The 26,921-nt window shown below is 46.5% G+C and overlaps 2 protein-coding genes across 3 annotated transcripts in view; one reads left to right on the top strand and one right to left on the bottom strand.

The window, feature by feature from the left end:
- RASAL3 (RAS protein activator like 3) overlaps positions 1-9,279 on the bottom strand; it is a 140,730-nt gene extending 131,451 nt beyond the window's left edge. The window contains exon 1 of one of the 2 annotated variants that reach the window (XM_082204609.1): positions 8,036-9,279. The gene's annotated coding sequence lies outside the window, so the exon portion shown is untranslated. Of the gene's footprint in view, positions 1-7,584; positions 7,818-8,035 lie in introns of those variants that run through there. The other variant, XM_082204605.1, reaches the window with a different exon arrangement.
- MCOLN1 (mucolipin TRP cation channel 1) lies at positions 1,333-25,271 on the top strand. The gene is made up of 15 exons (XM_082204937.1): positions 1,333-1,416; positions 5,800-5,905; positions 6,185-6,402; positions 9,291-9,458; positions 9,541-9,697; positions 10,475-10,592; positions 12,062-12,158; positions 12,353-12,452; positions 13,916-14,022; positions 15,747-15,896; positions 17,131-17,232; positions 18,816-18,938; positions 20,448-20,654; positions 21,723-21,853; positions 23,515-25,271. Exons 2-15 carry the CDS (start codon positions 5,902-5,904, stop codon positions 23,549-23,551), a joined length of 1,719 nt encoding a protein of 572 aa, XP_082061063.1. The 5' UTR covers positions 1,333-1,416; positions 5,800-5,901; the 3' UTR covers positions 23,552-25,271.
- Positions 25,272-26,921: the final 1,650 nt, after the last annotated feature.

The raw sequence follows: 26,921 nt of genomic DNA on the forward strand, positions 1-26,921 counted from the left end.
CCCCCAGAGGGAAGATCTGATCATTGTCCTTTGTTCCAGTGACCAGTCCATGTTGAATCCACTCCCATATGCAAGTCCTTTGTGACCTTGATGGTCTTCTGTCTAGGACCATCAGGGTTGGCATAGCAACTGGGCAGGGCTCCTGTGTATGTGCTGGTATGCTCAAGGGAGTATGGCTATCCTGTATAAACCTCCCCCATTTTTTAGTCCTTCCTTCATGGAGTAAAATAAAAGTGGAACGGTGCAGATCTGATGTATGGTTGATTTTCTATGAATTTATAACAGAAGCGTAGCATATGTCGTGTGTGAGTGTGAGTGTGTGTGTCGAGTTTGTACAAACTGATGGGGGGGGAGGGTTCCTGCGACAATATCAGAGTTGAAACACGGGCCTATCTGAATTGAAACGCGTGAATATCAGACCAGTGCCAGATTTACGTATCAGCTAAACAAGCTATAGCTTAGGGCCCCACTCTCTTGGGGGCCCCCTGAAAATGTAAAGGAAAAAGACGACTGGATGTACATTTCCAAAAAATAAGATAAATAAAATAAAATAAAACCTACATACAGCAACAGTGTTTTCTGTTGTGTAGGCTTCTACGATGTAAGTAAGCCTGCTAGCCAGCTCCCTAAAATATCACTGGTTTGCTCATTTCTACATATAGGGTGCCTACATTCTGCATGGACTGGTATATACTTCTTCTTAATTGTATTTCACTATTAATATACTTCTTAATTGTATTTCAGTTCAACAATTACTTTGATAAAATACATATTTTGTTATGTGCAAAAGGCTTTAGATACCTATTAGGTCCATAAATTACCATATAGAGTATATTCAGCACAAAAAAGCGACAATTTGTTGTTGACAAAGGACAGCTCAGCTGGACATATTACTTTCAGTAACTTAGGGCCTCATCAAACCTAAATCCGGCCCTGTATCAGACATAAAACATGGGCACATCTGAGTTCAAACACCGGCATATCTGATTTAAACCACATGCATATAAAGGCGTGCAAATCTGAATTGAAACGCGTGCACATAAATGCATGCATATCCGAGTTCAAACGCGTGCACATCTGAATTAAAGCGTGTGCATATAAACGCGTGCACATCTGAATTAAAGCGTGTGCATATAAACGCGTGCACATCTGGAGTAAAGCGCGTGCACATAAACGCGTGCATATCTGAACTGAAACGTGTGCAGCTCCGAGTTGAAGCGCGAGCATCTCTAACTTAAATCCCGCGCTTCTTTGCCACCTTCTAAGCCCGGAAATCCAGCGCCGCCTCCCACGCCTCACCTCCCCCTTCCTCCGGGCTCTGACGCGACCTCGCCCCGCCCCTGCCCGCCCCTTCTGGGCTCATGACCGGATGTTGGGATCCTCTTGTTGTTACTTTCCGAGCCGGCCGCGAAGGAGGTAAGGGAGTCCCGCCGTCGTCCCCCCAACCCCGAAAAAGCGAGGCTTTCATGTTGAACGTGTGCATGCACGCGCGCGTGTAGTTATGCGGGTCCGGCGTTGGGAATCCGGGATTGAGTGCGGGCGATCCTCGGAAAGCCAAAGGGCGCCTGGCTGGCTGTCACCCGAATTGGTGAAACCAGACGTGACGTGTAGGAGGGACGCGTGCCCGGGGGATCCCGACGACCTTTATTTTCGCTGGGGGAAAGCTGCCCGCATCGGGTGCTGGGGAGGCGGGTTGGATCGGGGCTGCGGCACGGAGGGAGGGAGGTGCGATCGTTTGCCCCCCAGCGCCCCTTGATGTAGCCTCGCCTGGGGTGGTTGTGGGGAGGGAAGAATACGGATCCTGCGAACGGGGAGGGAAGGAGAACACGGGCAAAAAGTTGCCACACAATTGAAGAGCAATTGAGAAGGAGGTGTTTTTGCCCCAGGGCAGTTCAGAGAACAATAGCACACAGGATCTAATCAAATGAATGAGATCCTATCAGAGCGGGGAGCAGGATCGTCTACTGCAGACTGGCCATTATTATTATTATTATTATTACTCCACGTTTTTCACTGATAGGGACTCAAGGCACTCTATGCATAAAAATAAGAACAGCTAAAAACATAGTTGAGGGGAGCACCAATCATTTAATTAAAAACAAACCATTGATTGATTGATTGATTGATTGATTGCATTTCTGCCCCACCTTTTCTCCCAAGGAGCCCAAGGTTGTGTACATAGTTCTCCCCCTCCTCATTTAGTCCACACAACAACCCTTTGAGGTAGGTTAGTGACTGGCCCCCAAGGTCACCTAGTGAATTTCATGGCTAGAGCAGGGGTTTGAACCCCGGTCTACCAGGCCCTAGTCTGACACTCTAACCATGACATCACACTGGCTCTTAAAACTATGTACGTGGGTGTAAGATCTATTAAAGACGTACTGATAATTGCAATAAAAACAGCACGGCACTGACACTTTCATTAAAAGCAGTCGGTTCCCGTAAGCCTGTTGGAACAAGAAAGGTCGTCTTCGCCTGGGAGCTGGTCTGACTTCTCTGGGGAGGGAGTTCCAAAGACTGGGAGCAGAAACTGAGAATAGCAGGATCAGTAGTGTCAAGAATGAAATAGCTGAATAAAGAGGGACAGTTTCTATGGTGAGCTAGGAGGTCCCTGGATCTGCTGGGACCAAACTGCAGCATCACATTCCAATTATTTTCTTCTTCCCCTTTACTAATCGAAAGTGTGTCCAGTCCTACCAATTCCTCTCTTTTCTTCTCTCTCTCTATAATTTTTATTAAATTTTCTGTTTTAAAATACTCATTTTGCATCCTTAAAATATCACTGACTTCCCTTCCTCTCTTTCCACGGTTCATTTTACATATCATAAATCCCTGCTTATTTTACAAAAACTATACCATTGAGCATTCCATTATTGCAGCCATCAAAACTTATTTACACAGTTGAATTTATCTTGATGCTTCCAGCATTTTCAGCTGTACACAATTATTTCCCATCTATTCAATAAACGTTTTCCAATCTTCTCTAAATGCATGTTCTTCTTGTTCTCTTATTCTGTATGTTAAGTCTGCAAGTTGTGTATATTCTGTCAATTTAAGTTGCCATTCTTCTTTGGTTGGGACCTCGCTCGCTTTCCTTTTTTTGGGCTATCAAAACATGGGCTGCAGTAGTAGCATACGTAAATAACCGTTTTTGACACCTGGGAATTTCAGTCTCAATTATCCCCAACAGGAAGGACTCAGGGGTTTTTTGGGAAAGTACTTTTAAACATTTTTTTCAATTCATTATGGATCATTTCCCAATACTCTTTTACAAGTCCACCATATATGAAAGAACGTTCCTTCCACCTCTTTGCATCACCAGCACTTACCTGATTCAGTCTTATACATCTTAGCAAGCCTGCTTGGAGTTAAATACCATCCGTGAATCATTTCCCCCAGACTTTCTCATGCCGCTTTTTAATGTTTGGACCCAGATGGAGTTCCTAGTGTCCTTACCCAACCCTTCAGGTTTTCCGATTGCGTCCGGTGGAAACCTGAGGTTGCTCAACAGCCGTAAAAATTGCTCTTGAAGAGAACTTGCCTTGCCAGTTCTCTCCCTCTGCTCTGTGCATCTGTTGTAAGGGGGTGCTTGGAAAAAACAACATGTTCTATGGGGCTACAAGTCCTGCATCCCTTCATATGTGCTCCCTAGTCTCCACCGCGTAAGCCTGGCACTGCCCAGCTAATCTTTAACAGATAAATCTAGGTGGGAAATTGCTGAGCTTCTCCGAAGGCAGAAATGGAAGAATGGGGCAGAAATAGGTCCCAAAGTGCTTCTCGTTCCTTAATAATAATAATAATAATAATAATAATAATAATAATAATAATAAATTTATTTCTATCCCGCCCTTCCCAGCCAGAGCCGGGCTCAGAGCAGCTAATAACAATAAGGCATTCTCTAAATATTTAACTTGGCTTGCCCTGTTAAACTTAAAAGTGTTCACAAGGACAGTAGCCTATGATTAGTTTTCAAATGTGTGCAATTTGCCGTTCTCGCCTTATGAGGCCCCAGTAAAACTGCTTTCAGTGGACATCCACTGTAGCAGATAACTACGTTCTTAGTTTCAAAACAATAATACGGGTATTGTCATGGCTGCCGATGCAGAAATGTGGAAAAATTCCTTCTTCAAGGAGTTGGTTATCCTTTATCATGATTGGTTGGGCGTGTGCTAAAATTGCATTTTGTTGTGTTCCTCCTAAATCCCGTGAGCTTGACTGAATGAAAAGTCTCAAGGGCAAATGAAGAAGTGAAAGACTACAAAATCTCAGCAGCCGAGCCTTTTGAGGAGACAGAGGTGGGGTTTCCTGAGAGCAAGTGTGGTGCAGCGGTTAGCGAAATGAGCTAGGATAATAAAATCATAGAATGGTAAAGTTCGAAGGGACCCCAGTGGTCATTTGTCTGTCAGCTAAAACATGGGCGAGAGCTATCTTCAAATCCTCACTTGAGCCATCAAGGTAACTGGGTCACCTTGTTAGCAAACTTTTTTTGCAAACCTTTTCAGCAGGGGCCAGTTCACTGTCCCTCAGACCTTGTGGGGGGCCGGACCATATACCATATTTTTCTTTCTATAACACTCACATTTTTTCTCCTAAAAAGGGGAAATGTCTGTACGTGTTATTGAGCGAATGTGTGGTCCCTGGAGCAGACTGGTCCGAGTGCAGAGGCAAAAATCAGATCCCGCGTCACGGAGGAGGGAAAGCTGTAGAGGAGGCTGCTGCTTTCCTGCATTCTGCCTCAGGGTCACCCCAAATTCACCATCAGATCACATAGCATGTCTATGGCTACAGCCCGCACCAAAAAAATCACGCACCCACTGTTGCCTGGGGCCACAATGGTGCAAAAACGTGGTTACAAAGCACAGATCCACATGGATCCTCAGGATTTTTGCATTGGGCTCCCCCAAACTCACCGTCAAATCACATGTCTGTGGCCACAGCATGAAGGACAAAAATGATACATCCACTGTTTCATTCAGAATGTTTTTTCTTGTTTTCCTCCTCTAAAAAATATGTGCGTGTTATGATCAGGTGCGTGTTATAGAGCGAAAAATACGGTATTTATTTTTTTGGGGGGAATGAACGAATTCCTATGCCCCACAAATAACCCAGTGATGTATTTTAAATAAAAGCACACATTCTACTCATGTAAAAACATGCTGATTCCTGGACCATATGCGGGCCAGACTTAGAAGGCGATTGGGCCAGATCTGGCCCTCGGGCAACAGTTTGCCTGCCCATGGGCTAGCTGCTCGATTTCATCCTAACCAACCTCACAGGGCTGATTGAGGGGGAAATGGTGGTGGATGAACAGTGGGATATAAATGCAATGTTTATATTTGGTTTAGGGAACTCTCCTGCCTTCAGAGGCTCTCAGAGGGCACGTCTTGGATTTTAGGGTGTGTGTGTCTGCGCACGCTGAAGCATACAACACTGTGGTTTCTTTTGTTCAGTGTGCTGAACTTTGTGTCTGTGCCAATCAGCAGTTTAGATCCCGCGAGGAATTTCCTCTTTGGACTAGTAACCAGAAACACAGGGTTGACTCACTGAGAACGGTTCCTCCTTTTTGCAGTTCTGCCAGAGTGCTAGGTGCACCTCCCTCCTTACCTGCCTCAAAGGAGCTGGGAGCAGCTGTTTTGTGCTCGCTTTGCACAAAAGCATCACAAACAGCAAAATGAGCTGTTTTGTGGCAAGGCCTGTCTCGCCTGCTCACATTTCCTAGAGCTGCTGGGGCTGATGTTGCGCGTAGGCATAATTTGCCATGGCTGCGTCTTCAAAGACATGCTCTCGTGTTGTTCTTAGGTCCTTGCTGGCAAACAGAACGCCTCGAAGGGGATCGCAAGAAGTCACAAAGCCGGTCTTGTGAGAGACTCTTCTGATAACAGCTGACTCGGAAACTGCGGAATGGGTAAGGGCAGAGGACATTGCTGTGAACGCTGCAAAGCTGTGAAGTTTATTTCCTGTTGATTGGTCAGATTCCTGGGTGTCAGGGGACGTAAAATTGGGCTATGCTTTGATGGGGTTAATTGCTGTAACGCTGTATGTTGCAGCGCTTGAGTAGCCTAATCTGGCTAAACCACAGGAATCTCTGGATCACGCTGATGTGAACAGAAAGGATTTCAGTCCCCTTCCTTATGGCATGAAATCGGGACTGTAGAAACCTGCATGCTTTTATCCCTCTATGCAGAGACTCAGAAGCTGCTGGCCCCAGTGAATAGCTATGGGTCCCAGGATGGGGACACAAGGCCAAACTTGGGCTTTGCTTCCATTCAACCAGAAGAAGAGGAGCTCCGCAGGCGTCTGAAGTATTTCTTCATGAGCCCCTGTGACAAGTTTCGTGCCAAAGGCCGCAAGCCATTCAAACTGGTGCTCCAGCTGATCAAGATCCTAATAGTCACCATTCAGGTATGTGAGATGCAGGTGGTGCTGTGGTCTAAACCACCGAGCCTCTGGGGCTTGCCGATCGGAATGTCGGCAGTTCGAATCCCCGCAATGGGATGAGCTCCCGTTGTTCAGTCCTAGCTCCTGCCAACCTAGCAGTTCGAAAGCACGCCAGTGCAAGTAGATAAATAGATACCACTGCAGCGGAAAGGTAAATGGCGTTTCCATGCGCTCTGGTTTCCGTCGCGGTGTCCCATTGTGTCAGAAGTGGTTTAGTCATGCTGGCCACATGGACAAACTTGGATAAGCTGTCTGTGGACAAATGCCGGCTCCCTCATCCTGAAAGCGAGATGAGCGCTGCAACCCCATAGTCACCTTTGACTGGACTTAACTGCTCCTTTTATTTTGTTTCGACTATGGCAGACCAACACGACTACCTACCTGTAACCTGCTCTAGTCAGTTACCACAGATAGAAAAGGCTTCACAGTTGTACTGGGACTACCATCATATATTTTTAGGCACCAGGCAATAAGGTTTCTTCTATAACCAGGCCTTTGGCCTTTAACTGTCTCTGCCCCCCGCCTGCCCCCAACACACATAAACAGTGAGAGACATTCGGAGCAGAAGGCATTGCCCCTTTCCCTCTTTCTTGCAGTGCACTGCCTGCATTTCCAAGAAAAGGGCTGAGGGAAGAGGTGCCATGTTTCTGGGCCCACAAGCAGGCACCAAGAACAGGAGGAAGTTTTATAAAAGGAGTTTTATTTTCTCAAGTGAGGCTCATCTGGTGCCTTCATTGTACACCTTTAGGTGCCAAGCAAATGAGAGTAAGCTCTCCAGATGCAGGTGAGGGCCTCCTCCTCCTCCTTGCAGGTGGTGTCCACCAGCCACACATTTTGAGGTGATTTTGGCACTTCTCAGTCGAAAAGCCTCTCTTCCTTTGTGTCAAGTCACCACTTGACTTTTTTAAACAGACAAAGGTCACAGCTGGTTACTTCTCTTTCCACACAGTGACACAATTTTTCATTTTGAGTGCAGAACTGATCCCAGGGTCTGCTCTCCTAAAAAGGTCCTTTGCTCCACTTTCCACACTAGACAGTGAATGGCAAGTTCTGGCCATTCACAGTCAGGGTCAGGCCAAACTCCTGACTAGCTACCCAGTGTTATGATGCTAAATCACCTTGTTTTATGTGTCTAACCTTCCAAACCCTCCAGATGTTGCTGCTAGATTCCAACTGCCCTCCTCCCCCCACTCCATGACATCTGACACCCAGGATCTGCTGTCTAGGGCTGATAGGAGTTGGGAGTTGAGAAACTAATTCAATTTGCTGGAAATGCACCCGATGGAGGGAATACTTAAGGGTGCAGGTGTGAGCCCTGCAGAGGTGGGGGGTGTATTTTAGGGCTGAGTGAAAAATGAGCTCCTAGAAATTCCTATTTGGGGGTGGGGGATTTTACTGATTTTTTTGGGGGGGTGTGTAATTCTTCTGACATTTGGATGGAGACAAATGGAAAAACTCAGAAAATTAACCAGAACACTCCCTGGGAGCATGGGATTTATGAAGGTCAAATAAGCAAGGAACATCTTTAAAAACTGCCCATGGGGTGGGGGGAAGAACAAGGCTTCAGAATGTCTCCCCTCTTCCCCGCTTACCTTACCTTCTGTGACAGCAGGAGAGGCAGAAGACCATTCTCTGGGCTTTCAACTGAGCCAAAGATAGTTGTCCGAAGGAGACACATGTTTCTGATGCCAACTGATCCAAAAAAAGACAGTTCCCCAAAGCAGACAGACACCTGCCATGTCAGCTGATCTGAAGAAGACAGTTGAATGAGCTTTTAACTGATCTCAGGATCCTTTCAAACAACACACCTGGTTTCCTGGGAAACAAAACATTCTGCAGCCCATTGTGAAGTCAGATATTGACCAAGGCCTCACCCAATGGACTGGGGGCTCTCTCTCTGTCTTCATCTCAGGCCCATGTCAACACTTGGTCTCTTCATCCAGCTTCCAAGCACCTGCCCTGCCCCTTGATTTACCCCTCACCAGGAGGGCCAGGGCAGCTGGATCTGGGCTTCCCTTATAGTTTCCCTCAAACACCCCCTACCTCACATCCCTATGGGAATCGAAGGAAATAAAATAGGCCCTGACTGTGATCCAGTTTCCACCACCTCATGAAAACTCACCTCCCTGCCCAAGGTGTTGGCTGACTGGCTGTTCCTCCTTTAGTCACTGTGTATTATCTTTTCCAGTGGTTTGAAAGTTCTTGCCTTTTCATTTTAGGGTGTGGGCCACACCTCTCTCTACCACCTCTAGGCAGCTTTCAAAAAACACATTTGTACTCTCATGGGGTTTTCCTTGGTGCTTTACTTTCACTTGAACACCCCACCTTTCCTCCAAGGAAGTCAAAGTGGTATACATGGTGTGCTTTCCCTGTCCAACTTATCCTGGCAATAACCCCCTGAGGTAAGCTAGGCTGACGCCAATACGGGAAGGGGTATGAGGCTATGGTGGCTCTGAATGATGCCCCCCACACTCTGGGGTGGGGAATGAGAGCTGGAGGGTGGGGGTTCACCCTGAGGGAGCCCCAACCCCATTATTCAAAAATGTTACCCCAGAGCTTTTAATGTGTAGTGCAGATACAGCCAAAGTTTAACAATATGAAAGTAAGACAAGCAGAAACAGAAGTTACCTCAGACCCAGATAAACTGCAACACAAACAGACTTACGCTGCTGAAACCCCCTTGGAAAGGACATATAGCCCCTTGTTTACGAAATATTAAACTGAAACGTTAAAAAAGAAATGAATCTGGAAAATTAAAATCTATATTATGTCCTATATCTATTGCCAAGTGTGTCATAGATTCTTAACTGCTCCTCTGCTTGGTCCCTGCTCTCTGCCTCCCCTCCGCACAGCTCGTCCTCTTTGGGCTCAGCAATCAGATGGTGGTCACCTTCAAAGAGGAGAACACAATGACCTTCAAGCACCTCTTCCTGAAGAACTATGTGGATGGGGCAGAGGAGACCTATGCAGTTTATACACAGGCAGATGTCTATGAGCACATGGTCTATGCGGTGGATAAGGTGAGAAGCGGTTGGACAGCTGGTGGGGAAGGGGAAGGCAGCGGGACTTGACCGGGATGACCATTTCAACTTCCCCCCATAGTACCTGGCCGTTGCCAACGAGACAGTCGGACGCTATGCCTACGTGCATGCAGGGAGCACAAACCAGTCAGCGCTCATGCTTTGCCAGCATTACTACCGGAAAGGAAGGATTGACCCGGCCAATGACACCTTCAACATCGACCCCAAAGTCATCACAGGTGAGCAAGTGCCTTTCCTAGGGCCTCCAGCATCCTCTATGCTCTGCGGGGGACATGGGTGGCACTGTGGTCTGAACCACTGAGCCTCTTGGGCTTGCCGAATAGAAGGTTGGTGGTGCAAATCCACGTGACGGGGTGAGCTTCTGTTACTCTGTCCCAGCTCCTGCCAACCTAGCAGTTTGAAAGCACACCAGTGCAAGTAGATAAATAGTTACTGCTGTGGCGGGAAGGTAAACGGCGTTTCCATGTGCTCTGGTTTCCGTCACGGTGTCCCATTGTGTCAGAAGCGGTTTAGTCATGCTGGCCACATGGACAAACTGGACAAGCTGTCTGTGGGCAAACGCCGGCTCCCTCAGCCTGAAAGCGAGATGAGCGCCACAACCCCATAGTCACCTTTGACTGGACTTAACCGTCCAGAGGTCCTTTACCTTTTAAGTGGAGGAGGGCAGTCCTGGAACAGAATCCTTGATGCTTTGGGGGCTAAATCTGTCAAGTATCGTTTATTTTATTTTTTCCTTATTCAGTCCGTCATGGCTTCCTGTGGTTTCTAAGTTACTTGACTTGTGTTGATCTGTGACCCAGATTGAGGGAAGCTGCCTTGTTTGTGCAGGAGCTATGTTTATGGAATGCTATTCTCTGTGTTTTACCTCTTACCAATAAAAAATGAGTAGCAGGTGTAACTTTAGTTTGAGAAGATACCACAAAACTGCTGGCGTTTTTTCCTCTCTCCCCAATGCTGCCCCTACACATACGAATCTGTTCCTCTTTTCTGTGTAGAGTGCATTGGCGTTGATCCCCCACAAAATATACCTTCTGCCCAGGACTCTGAGGAGATGTCTGGAGCCCTCCTGGAGCCAGACCGCAGCTACAGGAACTTTACTCTCAAGTTTTACAAGTATGTAGACACACTTTCTTGGTGTTTGCAATAGCCGGAAGGGTAAGACACCACTCCAACTGGAGGAATTCGCAGGGGGGAATTCATGTTTTCCCTTGCAACTTTATTTTTAAGTCATTGAGGCTTCCTGCCTCCCATTACATTTGGGGGGGGGGACAGCTTTGCAGATCTGAAGGTTTCTGCCTACTAATCTTACATTTATCAATTGACATGTTGCAGCTGTTGATTTTTGTACCCAACATGGTGTCAGGGACTGTGCTGAGGAGGGCCGCACTGAAGAGGAATGGTGGTAGCCTCCCCCTGCTCCTGATTAGGATCCTGAATCTTCCCAGGAGCAGGGAGGTAGTATAGATTTGGAACAGCGGTTTGCAGAGGGACATAGTTCAGAAGGCAGAAGCTGGGAAGCACTGGGTGGGGAACAGCTATAATAATAAAAATAATTTATTATTTGTACCCCGCCCATCTGGCTGGGTTTCCTCAGCCACTCTGGGTGGCTTCCAACAAAGACCAAAAATACACTAAAATATCACACATTAAAAACTTCCCTGAACAGGGCTGCCTTCAGATGTCTTCTGAATGTCAGGTAGTTGTTTATCTCTTTGACATCTGACGGGAGGGTGTTCCACAGGGTGGGTGCCACTGCGGAGAAGGCCCTCTGCCTGGTTCCCTGTAGCTTTGCTTTTCACAATGAGGGAACCACCAGAAAGCCCTCGGCGCTGGACCTCAGTTTCCGGGCAGACCAATGGGGGTGGAGATGCTCCTTCAGGTATACTGGGCTGAGGCCGTTTAGGGCTTTAAAGGTCAACTGCAACACTTTGAATTGTGCTCGGAAACGTACTGGGAGCCAATGTAGGTCTTTCAAGACCGGTGTTATGTGGTCACGGCGGCCGCCCCCAGTCACCAGTTTAGCTGCCGCATTCTGGATTAATTGTAGTTTCGGGGTCACCTTCAAAGGTAGCCCCATGTAGAGCGCATTGCAGTAGTCCAGCTAGGAGGAGAAGAACTGGGAGAGAGAGACACACTTTCTCTGGAAAGCGTCCATCCGCTCAGCCCAAGGTCAAGTTAAGGAGAGCAGATACGGTGGCAGCACAGAAAGCACAATGGCTGCGAGATGTGGGAGTGACCGGGGGGGGGGGCTAGGGAAGAATTGGGAGCACTTTCATTCCAAGGGATGGATTCTTTCTTCTCTGTGATCATTAAAATTTGTAACTGGTAAGAGACTCCTTTCGCTTTGTTCTTCTTATCCATGGCCAGAAGTGGGGGAGGAAGCCAAGTCCCTGAAGCCTGACACTTGGTTTTCAAAATGTGCAGTATTTGCCTCCTTTTTTTCTGAGCATATAAGGCTCAGCTCTCTTCAGTTTTTCCGACAAGAGAGGCTCTCCATTCTGTTTGCAGTCATTCAGTGGGGAACTGTGACGTTTGGTGGTAGATTGTGACAGAGCTGACCCTCTATGCCTTGTCTCTGCCAGGCTCATCAATGTCACCATCCGGTTTAAGCTGAAAGCCATCAACATCCAAACCATCATCAACAACGAAATCCCGGACTGCTATACCTTTTCCATCACAGTGAGTAAGGATGCTTGAGGAGCTGTTGCTTTTTGCCTCCTTTCCGCCTGTGTTTGAGGAGCCCTCATTCACACGCTGGACTGAGAGGGCCGGAGATGCTGCTCTGGGGCTTCTTCTGCTGTGCTGCCCGGTGGAATTTCCCCCAGGATGTACATTGTCATTCTTTTCTTCTTCTACTCCTCCTCCACCCTCAGATCACATTTGACAATAAAGCACACAGTGGCCGAGTGAAGATTCACTTGGACAACAAAGTGGATATCCAGGAATGCAAAGACCCCAGTGTCTCTGGCAAAGGTATTAGGGGGTTTCAGGGGGAGCAACACAGTACAAGCATAAACCTTTTCGGAAGCAGCACCTCACCTGTATAAGAGCAGCGCTTAAAGCACTGCTCAGGGACCGTTTGCAGACTGATTTTTTTAAGGGTTTGGTCTTTAGTTCCTGGCTAATGAGAATCAATATCCTAATTGACTTAAAGGATATTTGGCTGTAAATCTGAATGTGTCCATAAGGGTAGCCTCATCCTGCCAAAATACGGACTTCGGAAAGAGAGATTTGAGTGTTACATGGAACTCTTTCTCAGCCTCCACGTTGCTGACTTATCCCGTTCATGAACCCATTGAATTGCATCTTTGATTATGGTAACCTCTCAATTCCTTCTTAGCTGACTTGCCAAAGCCTGAGATGATCATTTCATAAGCTTATGCTGCAGAAAGGAACATATTTCTTTAGTATCCAGTTTCGCAAACTGACGTCCGCAACGCTGATAATGTTTAAACTCCTTGTCATATCCGTCTCATTAGCTGATGATTTTCAATTTCTAAATTCAAAAGCCTCAACCTCTTTAAGATTTACTTCATAGGGAAGGATGTTTGCATCACTAAGGTTTATTTGTCCTTTTTTTGGACCTTCTCAAGCACATAAACTTTTCTTTGAAGGACTGGGATGACCAAACTATACTTTATATTCCAGACATGCTACAGATTAGTATAATGGCATTGTGACACCTGCTGTCTCATCGCATTTTTCGCTCTATAAGACGCACCCGACCATAAGACGCACCTAGCTTTTAGAGGAGGAAAACAAGGAAAAAAATATTCTGAATCAAATGTTGCTGAAGAGGTTTTGCGCGGCAATCCCTGAAGCCAGAACAGCAAGTGGGATTGCTGCGGAGCAATCTCCCCTGCTGTTCTGGCTTCAGCGATAGCTGCGCAGCCTGCATTCGCTCCATAAGATGCACACACATTTCCCCTTACTTTTTAGGAGGGAAAAAGTGTGTCTTATAGAGCGAAAAATACGGTACTTTCAGTTCCATTTTTAATGATTTCTAGCATTGAATTGGCACTTTTTACAGTGGTCGCAGCCAAATGGCTTATATTCTCAGTGATCCCAAGGTCTTGTTCTGCGTGTTTTTTATCCCAATTAGGCTCTATCAGTCCTAAGTCCCTACAGGCCAGGCTGTTCTCTCTTCCTCTCCCATATTTGCTTTTGGCAAATATTTGCCCCTTTTCCCCACAATGCTCTCTGTCCCTGCTCCAGCTGGCCTACTTTTCTCTCCAGAAACCCTAGGACTTCTTCCATGTGCCTCATAGCATCATTTTTGCTGCCTGCGCAAACGTCCGTCACCCAACAGCCTCTGGGCTCTCTAGCCAAGCCTATTTGGACTGAAAATTCTGCGGGTGGGGAGTGTGACCATTTCCTTGTTCTCTAGCTCCCCGCATTGTCTAGAAACCCACCACTCCCTTCCTCCTTTCTTGCAGGAGACAACAGCTTCCGGATGTTCTTTGACGTGGTGGTGCTCCTCATCTGCGTACTATCTTTCATCTTGTGTGGCCGCTCCATCATCAGGGGGCTTCTCCTGCAGCATGTGAGCATTGCTGGGTCATCCTTATTTACAGACGTACCACCCAGGACTTTCCGCATGAAAAGTCTGTGCTCTTGTCACTGAGCCAGCCACACACAAACTTCAGGGTGCTGCTGTCTACAGGCAGAAGCTTTGTTGCGCTAATCCGCTCCAGTAAAGAGCAGTAGCCGAAAGCGATTGTAGCATTGGTGGGGCAAGAAGACAAATATACCAAAGTATGTTTGCATTCGTAAACTTGGAGCCTGTGCAACTCAGGGTCTGGCCGGGCCTTGGCACGAGGACCTGCCACAGCAATAGTTGTGTGGAGTGCAGAAATAGGGAGGGGGAGGGTTTGGAAGGCACCAGGTGACTACCACCCCTCCAGAACACACACACAGAAACATAAAATTGCAGGGAGATGTGGTGGTTGTAGCAGGGTGGGGTGGGGAATAATGTGCCAAAACAACTTTTAAAAGAAGAACATGAAAAATGTTGTTAGGATGGGGCAGAACGGTGATGAGACATTTGCCCAGGGATGTTAGCAAAGGACATTGGTGAAAACTTCATCGGCTGCTTAAGGCAATGCTTAATGTAGCAATCAAAAATTGCTTTCAAAATTAAAAATTCTGTGTTTGTGTGATCCAGCAGCTTTTATTCTGCAGAGACTCCAGTGCCATATTCTTCTAGCAGTGGGGACTACAGTGGACCTCGCAAGACGAAAAATGCGCAAGACGAAAGAGTTTTCCGTTTTTTGAGTCGTTCCGCAAGACGAATTTCCCTATGGGCTTGCTTCGCAAGACGAAACGTCTTGCGAGTTCTTGCGAGTTTGTTTCCTTTTTCTTAAAGCCGTTAATAGCCGCTAAGCCGTTAATAGCCGCTAAGCCGCTAATAGCCGTGCTTCGCAAGACGAAAAAACCACAAGACGAAGAGACTCGCGGAACGGATTAATTTTGTCTTGCGAGGCACCACTGTATGTCGGCCAGGTTTTTTCTCGGGCTGGGTGATATAGCAATATATCATCCAAACCCAATTTGAAGTCCGTATCTTGTATCGGTTTCATAGTTTTTGACCTGGCAATATATTGTGAATCCTGGTGTGTGTGTGTGTGCAGGCGCATGCCATGCAAAAATCACAGTGTGGGGAAAAACCGTGAAGCCAGTCAATGCCTCTACGTGGCTCCATCCTTATTTCAGACATTGTGATATACAGTGGTACCTCGGGTTACATATGCTTCAGGTTACATGCGCTTCAGGTTACAGACTCCGCTAACCCAGAAATAGTGCTTCAGGTTAAGAACTTTGCTTCAGGATGAAAACAGAAATCGTGCTCCGGCGGCGCGGCAGCAGCAGGAGGCCCCATTAGCTTCAGGTTAAGAACAGTTTCAGGTTAAGTATGGACCTCCAGAACGAATTAAGTACTTAACCCGAGGTACCACTGTATCAATATATCGCAATGTTTAGCTGTCATTGCGATGTTGGAAACTAGATATTGCCCAGCCTTAGTTTCCCCCCTCCATTGCGGAATAGCTAGCGCTTGCCTCGTAAGAACTGTGTTGCTGTCTAGACTTGTGCATCGTGGTTGGAGTCTTCCAAGCTTAGCGGTAGAAGTCCTTATCTCCCCCTTCTGGAGCAAGGGAAGCAGTAAAGAAGAGCAATTGAGGGTGGTGGGGACTTTGACAGGAGGGAACAAGAGGCCTTGTGTTTTTCAGAAGGTGGGAAGCTCACCAGCAGCTCCTTTTCCTTGCACAGGAGTTCAGCCATTTTTTCCAGCGCCGCTACAATCAAGACATCTGCCTGTCTGACCGCCTGGAATTTGTGAATGGCTGGTACATCCTGCTGGTGGTGAGCGACATCCTTACTGTGTCCGGAACCATCATGAAGATTGGGATTGAGTCCAAGGTAAGAAACAGTCCAGGTGTCAGGGGCTGGACTGAGGAGGAAGGGGGGGAGAAGAGGAGGGCAGTATAGATTTAGAACAGTGGTTTGCAGAAGGGCATGGTTCAAAGGCTGCAGAGGGGGAAAGCTGGGAAATAGTGGGGGAGCAGCAGGAAGAAGAAACACCGGGGGAGAGACAGCTAACAAACTCAGTGTCTCCTGAAAGCATTCCTGATCCCCCCTCTTCCAGAACCAGGTGTGCCATGAGAGTAGCAGAACAGAAACCTCAGAGGCAGAAAGCACAGATTAGCCGGCGCAAGGGTGGTGTAGAATAGGAGGGACTGAGGGGGTGGGACTTTACTCAGAGCAACGCCATTATCTAAGAGAGACCGCTTCCTTCGTCTCTCTGTGAATACAGGGGTACCTCTAGTTGCGGACATGATCCATTCTGGGGTGCCGTTCACACCCCGAAAAGTCTGCAACTGGAGTGGTGCCAGCGTGGAGCACGATAGAGTGCTTCTGCTCATGTGCGCCCGGCAAAACCCGGAAGTATACACTTCCAGGTTTGCAGCGTTCACAAGCCGAAAAGACGCAACATGAACCTAGCGCAACGTGAGGTATAACTGTATTGAATAAACTACCAGTACGTTTCCGAGCACAATTCGAAGTATTTGTGCTGACCTTTAAAGCCCTAAACGGCCTTGGTCCAGTATACCTGAAGGAGTGTCTCCACCCCCATCGTTCAGCCCGGACACTGAGGTCCAGCGCCACGGGCCTTCTGGCAGTTCCCTCACTGCGAGAAGCGAAGTCACAGGGAACCAGGCAGAGGGCCTTCTCGGTAGTGGCACCCGCCCTGTGAAACACCCTCCCACCAGATGTCAAAGAGATAAACAACTATTTTACTTTTAAAAGCCAACTGAAGGCGGCCCTGTTTAGGGAAGTTTTTAATGTCTGATGCTGTATTGTTTTTAATATTCAGTTGGAAGTCGCTGGGGAAACCCAGCCAGATGGGTGGGGTATAAATAATAAATTATGATTATGATGATTATTATACTTGGTAGGAACTCTCTTTGTTTTTCTGCTTCTTGACATCCCACCGGGGGAGGAGTAGGATTTCCTGAAGCCTTGACATCAGGCAGCCTGAGGGCTAGAGACCAGGGAAGAAGATCTCAGATCTTGGGCTACAGTCTGAGCAGAAGAGACCCTGCTCTCACCACACCTAAAGAGTAATCCTGCACGATGTGTTGTTTATTTGCAGAACTTTGCCAACTATGACGTATGTGGAATTCTCCTGGGCACCTCTACACTCCTGGTTTGGGTCGGCGTCATGCGTTATCTCAGCTTCTTCCAGAAGTACAATGTAAGTTGAGTCCCTTTGCTTTCTCTCTCATATATATAGGCAGGCGCAAGATCCCAAAATGAAGCTGTAATGGGTATGAGTTACTCGTGCGTAAGCTGGTGCCTTTCTCGGTTAATTTGCCTTGTTAAACCTTTCTGACTGCACAGCCCCTTCTCATGGTGGCTGCCTCAGTCACTGGCAGAATCCGTCAGTGGGCGTTTCCTGAACCTCTTCCAACATAAAAGTTGTTTCACACCCAGTCTCCTCCTCCTCTCACTGCGCAGGAGTCTTCTGCGCAGGGAAGGCGTGGGTAGCGGAGGACCTGGGCTCTCCTCACTGATGTCCAGTGAAGAGTCCTGGAGCCCTCTCTCCAATTCCCCCGTCTGCCCCCCTTTATCCCTGGTGTTGCGCTGATTGGCTTCCCCCTCTACTGAGCTGTTTCTCCCCCTGCTGCTGGGTCCTTCGCCAGCATCATCTGGGAGCCTCCCCTCCGCCTCTCGCTCCAATGTCAGTTCCCTGACAGAAGCCTTTATTTTATCTTTTTAAAAATGAAACCTGAGATTTCCTTTTTTTTTAAAAAAAAATAAATTATGTGGTTTTGAGATTCAGGTGTTCTGAGTTTCTCTCCACCCAGTGGAAATTTCCTTACAAATCCACATTAGGGATCCATATTTTTTCCCATCAGTTTAATAACTGCATGAAATGCAAAATTTTAGCATATGGTGCTTCCTGGCATCTCCTTACCAGGAAGAGTTTCATCTGCTAAATGTTGACAAGCAAAGCTGCCCTTGTTTTTGTTTTTAAAAATTATTTAATTTTTCAGATTTTGAAATTTACAAGCAATTCTCAAACAACCAACATAGAAACAGAATTCCGAAGACTCCTGAACTTTCTTCCTCCCCTTTTGGGTCCTTATATTAACCTTTTCCTCCTGCCTTAATCCTCTATTAATCCAAATCTTTTAAATCTCCATTATACCCAAAATTCAACATTGAACTACAAGTGTTATTCCGATCCTACTAATAATTGTTTATAATGGTTTTTAAGGTAAATTATATATTTTCCCCATTCCTTATTAAAATTTTGGTCTTCCTGGTTTCTGATTCTTCCGGTCATTTTTGCTAATTAGTCCATCAACTTAATCTGCCATTCTTTTCTGATAGGGCCTCAATCTTCTTTCTATCTCTGAGCTAATAACTTCCGAGCAGCAGTGGTCACATACATAAATAGGCTTTTCTGATCTGTTGGGAGTTCGGCACCTAAAATTCCTAAAAGAAAAGCTTCGAGTTTTTAAGATAAGGTTGTTTTGAACATTTTTTTTTCAGTTCATTATATATCATCTCCCATAATTCATTTACTACCTTACATGTCCACCAGATATGAGAAACCTGAGTTTTCCAGGGTGATGGATTCTGTATCCTAAAAGAAATGTTGTACTTGCGATTTGCATCTCCTGCCTGTTGCCCGATGCTCTTGCAGCTCCAGTGTTCCTTATCTAATTTCACCAAGACAAGAGCTGACCTGAGACTTGTAACCGGGTCTCCCTGATCCGAATTGAGGGCGGCATTTTCCCACTCAAGTTTTCTCGCTTGTTGTCTCCCTAGATCCTCATTGTCACCATGCGAGTTGCCCTCCCCAACGTCATCCGTTTCTGCTGCTGTGTGGCCGTCATCTACTTGGGCTACTGCTTCTGTGGTTGGATTGTGCTGGGACCCTACCATGTCAAGGTATGTGGAAGGGGAGCAGGGGGGGCAGAACTCTCATGGAGCCCCCAGCTTCAGTGCAAACAAAGCAATGAACTTTTCAGATCATTGTCACTGTTAATATGAGTCTTCCTTGGGGAAAGGGATGGTTGCCTAAATCTTGGAAGAGTTAACGCTACAACAGAGCCAAGTGCTTGTAGCTATTATTATTATTATTATTATTATTATTATTATTTCAATTACAATCCAATAATAGCCTCATCATAAGAATACCAAATTATAATACAGTGGTACCTCAGGTTAAGTACTTAATTCGTTCCGGAGGTCTGTTTTTAACCTGAAACTGTTCTTAACCTGAAGCACCACTTTAGCTAATGGGGCCTCCTGCTGCTGCCACGCCACCAGAGCATGATTTCTGTTCTCATCCTGAAGCAAAGTTCTTAAGCCGAGGTAATATTTCTGGGTTAGCGGAGTCTGTAACCTGAAGTGTATGTAACCTGAAGCGTATGTAACCCGAGGTACCACTGTACAATTGCTAATACCAACCATTCAAATACCGAATTACCGTATTTTTCGTTCCATAAGATGCACCTGACCATCAGACGCACCTAGTTTTTAGAGGAGGAAAGCAAGAAAAAAAATGTAACGCAAAGCATGTAAGCGGCTCTCGCTTTTCTTGCTTTAAAGCAAGCAAAGCGAGAGCCGCTTACATGTCTTCTCTCCCGCTTTGCGCAGCTCTCACTTTGCTTTCTCATCCCTCCTCCCGCCACGCTGTAAAGTGCGGTGACGCAAGAGGAGGAGGAGGAAACACCGGGCAGGTGCTTTGCTTGCTTTACAGCAAGGTGGGAAGCCAGCAGGAGCAAGAGGTGCTGCGCATATCTCGCTGAAGAGATCTCTTGATAGCTGTACAGCGGCTCTTGCTCTGCTGGCTTCAGAGTGAAACAAGAGGAGGGACGGAAGGGAGCCCTTACATGGAGCCCCTTCCATCCCTCATCTGGCTCTGAAGCCAGCCGAGCTGTAAAATTATTGAAATGTATAAACCTGAAGGGTTTATACCATAAGGGATGCGGGTGGGGCTGTGGGTTAAACCACAGAGCCTAGGACTCGCCAATCAGAAGGTCGGCGGTTCCAATCCCCATGACGGGGTGAGCTCCTGTTGCTCAGTCCCTGCTCCTGCCAACCTATCAGTTTGAAAGCACATCAGAGTGCAAGTAGATAAATAGGTACCACTCTGGCAGGAAGGTAAACAGTGTTTCTGTGTCCTGCTCTGGTTCGCCAGAAGCGGCTTAGTCCTGCTGGCCACATGACCCGGAAGCTGTACGCCGGCTCCCTCGGCCACTAAAGCGGGATGAGCGCCGCAACCCCAGAGTTGGCCACGACTGGACCTAATGGTCAGGGGTCCCTTTACCTTTACCTATAAACCCGAAAACCATCATCATTGTCGTCATAAATGGCTGTTTCTCCCGCTCACCTATTGTCTCCAGATTTGGGGCCCCGCTTGTCCTCAGCTCTTGTCTGCTGTTTTGGTTTCAGTTCCGCACCCTCTCGATGGTGTCAGAATGCCTTTTCTCGCTCATCAACGGGGACGACATGTTTGTGACCTTTGCTGCGATGCAGCAGAACAGCTACTTGGTGTGGCTTTTCAGCCAGGTCTACCTGTATACTTTCATCAGTCTGTTTATCTACATGGTGCTCAGCCTCTTCATTGCTCTCATCACTGGCTCCTACGAGACCATCAAGGTTAGCAGCTTCTCTCAGAGACCTTGACAAAGCAATGCATTCTGGCGCGTCCTGTTTGTTAACTGATGTGGTCAAATGACTTTTTTTTAAAAAAAGAAACTTAGCCTGAGTTTTAGCACACATGAAAAACTTAAATCCTTATTTCCTGATGAATAGCCTTTGGACTATACGTAATTTAACTTAAATAGAAAACTATCTTTAGAAAGATATTTTTTCCTCCAAAAGCGTTTTATTTTAAAAATCTGATATAAATTTTTTTAAATCCATTTTTTTATTTTATTTTTAAAAAATAATTTATTTTTAGCCACCCTGGCAAGACCTATTGAGAGGATTGCTGAGTGTGTGTTCGTTGCCTTGAATAAAGAAGGTAACTTCACTAACAGCTGGCTCTGTTTCTTCTGCTGAGCTGCATCTGACTCCAGCCCTGAGGCCTAGCGCCAGTCCAGAGACACCATGTGAATTTTTGCATCTGATAGGAGTCCTCTCCTGCCTGCAGTCCCAGAACTGCTCTGACCCCTAGATAGTGAACACTTCAATCTCCAAGGACATTCTATACAAGATCTCAAAGTAGCTGTTTTACTACAAAGGAATTTCAGAAATAGACTGGAAAGAGAAGCTGCTGAATTGCAACTCATTACCAAACTTAAAACCATGGAGAGACCTGGTCTGAACAAAGACATTGGATTCTTATCTCATTATACATGACTAAGCCATTTCTCACCTTCTCACCCCTTGCCTTTTCCTGTAAGACCTATTGCAGTCGTTAAGAGTCGTCAACAGGCTCATCTCAGCTATCTGCCAATCTCCCATTCCCACCACCCTTCTGAGTAATACCCCTCCCCACCTTCTCACTATATAGAAGGGTCTGGCAACTTCTGTTTCAGTGTATCTGAAGAAGTGTGCATGCACACGAAAGCTCATACCAAGAACTAACTTAGTTGGTATTTAAGGTGCTACTGGAATGATTTTTTTTATTTTGACTATGGCAGACCAACACGGCTACCTATCTGTAACTGGAACCCTAGATAGTGCTATGCAAACCCTGTCTCTCGTCTCTTGCTCTTGCAGCATCAGTCTGAGGGGGAAGCGACCATCACCCAGCTCCACGCTTACATAGCCGAGTGCAAAGACAGCCCCAAATCGGGCAAGTTCCGCCGGGATAGTGGTTCCTCGTGTTCGGTCTTCTGCTGCTGTGAGAGGTGAGTCTGCAGGGCATGGGTCTTGAGCGACTTTCCCGCTATTATGAATGTCTGTTCTTGGGCTCCAGCCGTTTGAGAGAGCCAGTGTGGTGTAGTGGTTAAGAGCGGTAGACTCGTAATCTGGTGAACCGGGTTTGCGTCTCCGCTCCTCCACATGCAGATGCTGGGTGACCTTGGGCTAGTCACACTTCTTTGAAGTCTCTCAGCCCCACTCACCTCACAGAGTGTTTGTTGTGGGGGAGGAAGGGAAAGGAGAATGTTAGCCACTTTGAGACTCCTTTGGGTAGTGATAAAGCAGGATATCAAATCCAAACTCTTCTTTGGGTGGCCAGGCCCCGTTTGTACTCCAAGAACAGACCCCACCTTAAAGAAGTAAAGGATCCCTGATGGTTAAGTCCAGTCACGAATGACTCTGGGGTTGTGGCGCTCATCTCCCTTTACTGGCTGAGGGAGCCAACGTTTGTCCGCAGAGAGCTTTCCCGGGTCATGTGGCCAGCATGACTAAGCCACTTCTGGCAAAACCAGAGCAGTGCACGGAAATGCCGTTTACCTTCCCGCTGGAGCAGTACCTATTTATCTACGTGCACTGGTGTGCTTTCGAACTGCTAGGTTGTCAGGAGCTGGGACCGAGCAACGGCAGCTCACTCCGTAGTGGGGATTCGAACCGCCGACCTTCCGATTGGCAAGCCCTAGGCTCAGTGGTTTAGACCACAGCGCCACCCGTGTCCCATGACCCCACCTTGCCCCTTCCCAAATCCCTCTTCTGTGCAGGGGGTCTGGGCTGTGCCTCCAGAACAGGTATTAAAGGACTCATTGGGAGCAGAGAACCCAGCGCTTGAAGCCCAGGACACATCTTTGAGGAGGGGGCACAGAGGCGCAAAGCTTGGTGGTTCTCTCTTCTCCCTCCTTTTTCTTTCCCAAATAATATTTGTTAGTTTTCCAAATTTTTAACACATTTTTAACCAAATTACATCAAATTGGATACAATTTTTCTGAAAAGTTGTCTTCCCACTCTTCATCCTAAATGTGTCCCTACTTTCCCCCATTGCTTGATATTACATATTTATTTCCAATTCACATTTCATTCCTTATATTCAATTTACAGTTATTATTTCTTTTAAATTCCCTTACCCCTTATTCATCAGCTATCTATCTATCAATTCCTGCTCGTATATACAATATATTCCCTTAAAAAACAAAAAATTATACACCCCCCTGCCTGTCCACTTTAAATCATTACTATTTCTATATTAATTTTACTTTCTTTTCATCTTGCATTTGCCGCCATCTTTATCTTCTCCACCGTATTTCGCATCTTGATAATAATTTTTATTAGTTTTCAATTACAGTCCAAGAATAGCCTCATTAAAACAATGCCAAATAATAATACAATTACTGATTCCAATCATTCAGATACCAAATTATATAATTTAGGTGGCCCCCCGCATGCTAGAACAGATGGTTTGATAATTTTCTTAATTTCTGCATTTCATATTTCCAGTAGTTGTTTGTCTGCACTTCACCAGTCAGCGCCCATTTTGTGTTGGCCCCCATATTGTTCTGCAATTCACGTTCTCTCTGTGGTGTTTGCGATCTATTCTCCACTGTAAGATTATTTCTCAAGGACCCTCTTTTTCTCCCTCCTTGAACCCTCCCACAAGAACCCCACTGCAGGAGAACGTCCTGGTGGTGAACTGAGCGCTGTGACAGAGAGCGAGAAGGATTGCCTTGACTGATCATTGCTGGGCACGGACCTGCAGGTGGACCTCTGAGACTGACGACGCCTCCTGTCTTCCGGCAGGGACTAGGACGGGAGGGGGCAGCCAATATCCTTGCCTCCTGTGGGCTGCGCCCTTATGTGCCGGTTCCACGGAGAGCCGTTGAGACAGTCCTTGGTGTCTGAGCGACAGACACTTGGGGGACCGGGGGTGGGAGAGGGGACTAGAGTTTTAACCAGTATCTCCCCCAGTCTTGAACTGGCACTGCAATAGTCCCGGCTGATTTATTGCTGGCCTGTGTGTACCGGCTTTTCCCAGGCTCCCTGTGGGATTAGCAGGTTTGCCAGACAGTTGCAGCGAGGGAAGCAGTTTTGCTTTAGTGTTGTTGTTTTTTTAAAAAAGGTTTTATTTTGGAAGAAAAAAGACTTACAAAAAGTCACTCCAGGAGTGAGTCAAGGCAAAGTCCTTTACGTCGCTTTTGAGGACCTTGGAGGTTTCCACACTGCCTGCGCATCAACTTTTTCAAGTGCCACATTTGCCTCCGAAAGACTGGCGCAAAGGTTCTGCTTTGTTTCCCTCAAGCACCTGACATCTAGCTGGCACATGGCAGGTTTGGGATGCTACAGGATGGATTTTAACAAAGCCTCTGTGTCGTAAGGGGTGAGGAAGCCGTTTCAAAACACTGGGGTGAAGGGCAAGGCTTTTCCTGCCTCGTCCTGTGCAGGATTTGCTCTGGGGTTCGGCTAAAGTGTCCTTCCCATCCTCTTCCAGTCCGTGGCTTTGTAAGTGTTTTGGTTTGGAACAGATTCTGTTCTCGATCAGGCAGGTAGGCTTGTCTTAAGGATGCCACATCCAATCCCGTCCTGCAGCCTCTGTAGAGACAATTGTGCTGGGCATGGCTTGCGTTTCAATCAGGTATCAGCAAATCAATTTATTTCCCCTGGGTTGTTGCACAGGAAGATTGCAGCATGCTCACTGGTCAGGTTTAGGATTAAGAGAATATGGGATCTTAAATGAGCTGTGAGTAGGCTAAGACTGGAATCTACTTTGGAGACCATGTTTTTCTGCTTCAGAAGATGCACTCGCCTACAGCTAAGGCATGGGACTGCTTTCTGTGGGTAGTTTGATCTTCAAGGCAGTCTCTTGCACACAATTCCATGTTGTTTGGGATTTTGCATTGAGGCTAAGGAAGATATTGGTATTTATGCCAACGAGGGATCACCACATCCACTGATTCCCAAGAGTGCTCTGGCTCTACTCCGAAACAGTTGCTTTTATGAGTAAGGACACCATTTTCTCCTGCTTTCTCTGGACCTCCTTTAGAAAAATGAGCTCTGTTCCAGGAGACGAGGGGGATTATTGCAACTCTTCACTTCAGGCGCAGAAATGTCTACGACCAGGTTTAGAATTTGCCTTACCGGACTCTGTCAGGAGGAAGAGGAGCTAACTGTGCCGTCTTCTTCCCTTCTGTCTATAAATGAACTAGTGAAAAAAGAGAGAGAGGGAGGTCTGTTGACCTCTTAAGTATTGTCAAATAATGGTCACTTGTTTTAAAGCATTAGTTTTATAGAACTGCTACAACAAATGAGATGTAACCAATGTTGAGTGTTAATATAATTTATGAAACAACGAAGTTCAGTTCTGAATGACTGAAGTAAATAATTTACAGCTAAACAGAAATACAGGTATGAGAAAAGTGATGTTTCAGCGTTTGGGTTGTTTTTTGTTTGGCTTTTGTCTCCTGGAGGGTTTGCTAAAACAGTTGTGGATCTTGTATTTGTAATTTCAAATATCAACTGCAAAAGCTTTGTTGGTTCTTAAGAAGGAATAGTCCAATCCCTAACATGGGAAAAGGCAGAGGGGGTTCCTTCAACATTAATTCCACAGCTCAGAGGCTTCTGAGCTCCCTGATGAACTCATTGGACCGTTCTGACCAGGATGCTATTCAGAGTCTTCTTCCAGCTTTATCGCGGCTGTCCCTATCCTTGTTGCAGGCCAGCTAGGGATCTGGGAGTGAGGAGTGTCTTGAAGTTCAGGTTCCTTTTTCCCCCAATTTTTTTTTTATTGATTTTCACATTTATCACAGAAAAAATAAAAAGGAAAAAGGAAAAACATTACAAAACACACAACAAAAAACACACAAAAATAAACTCTTACTTCAAATTACTAATTTCATTACAATAATAACTGACTTCCTCAAATCCCCTCTAACTGAATTTCATTATATCACCTATTTAGCAGTTCTCCAAATTAATATTTCTAATACAGTGGTATTACATACACTTCAGGTTACAGACTCTGCTAACCCAGAAATAGTGCTTCAGGTTAAGAGCTTTGCTTCAGGATGAGAACAGAAATCGTGCTCCAGCGGCGCATCGCCAGCAGGAGGCCCCATTAGCTAAAGTGGTGCTTCAGGTTCAGAACAGTTTCAGGTTAAGTATGGACCTCCGGAACGAATTAAGTACTTAAGCTGAGGTACCACGGTACTATTAACTTCTTTCATTTACTAACTTATTCTCCTTTATTAATATTGAAATCCATAATAATTACTAACACATATTCTTATTCTACCCCTAGGCCTATTTGTTACTTCCAAGAATTTCCTATTTATCTTATATTACAATATTTAGCTAAATCTTCTTTAAATTTCTTCCAGTCCTCTTGTGTCTCCTCTTCTTTCTGGTTGCGGATTCTTCCTGTCAGGTCGGCCAGCTGGGGTTCCTGGAGGCTTAGCCTTGACCCCCTTTTCTCTCTTGAAGAGGAAAAGTGAATGCAGAGCTGGCTTGAGTAGGAAGGGAGAGCCCAGATCTGCCAGAAGGTGATGCTGAAGCCAGAAGCTCCCTGGTTGGAAAGGTCCAGCAAAACGGGAGAGATTGCAGGGAGGAGAGGTTATCTGCATTTGTTGTGAGTGTTATGCCCAATTTGGGTACATCTGTTTTTGCTTTGGCCATGCCTGGCACCGGCATGCAGCCCTCAGAGGATTGGGGCTGCCCTCCAGCTGAGAAAGGTTAGCCACACCTGTTCTAAGTGGTGGGGGTGGGTGTTTAGCCAGGATCTTCCCTTCCTTCTGCATCCCTTTGCAGAAGGGTCTGCAACAGCAACCTTATGAGGTCCTCCAAGGGTCTTCTGCTGGTTCCCTCACTGAGAGAAGCAAAGTTAGAGTGAACCAGGAGGAGGGCCTTCTCGGTAGTGGCACCCTCCCTGTGGAAAGCCCTCCCTTCAGATGTCGAGGAGATAACGAATTGCACAACTTTTAGAAGACGTTTGAAGGCAGGCCTGGATCGGGAGGTTCTTAATGCTTGATGTTTTTACAGTGGTACCTTGGGTTACATACGCTTCAGGTTACAGAC

The sequence above is a fragment of the Podarcis vaucheri genome (genome assembly GCF_965113315.1).
Source record: "Podarcis vaucheri genome assembly, chromosome: 17".
Classification (NCBI taxonomy): domain Eukaryota; kingdom Metazoa; phylum Chordata; class Lepidosauria; order Squamata; family Lacertidae; genus Podarcis; species Podarcis vaucheri.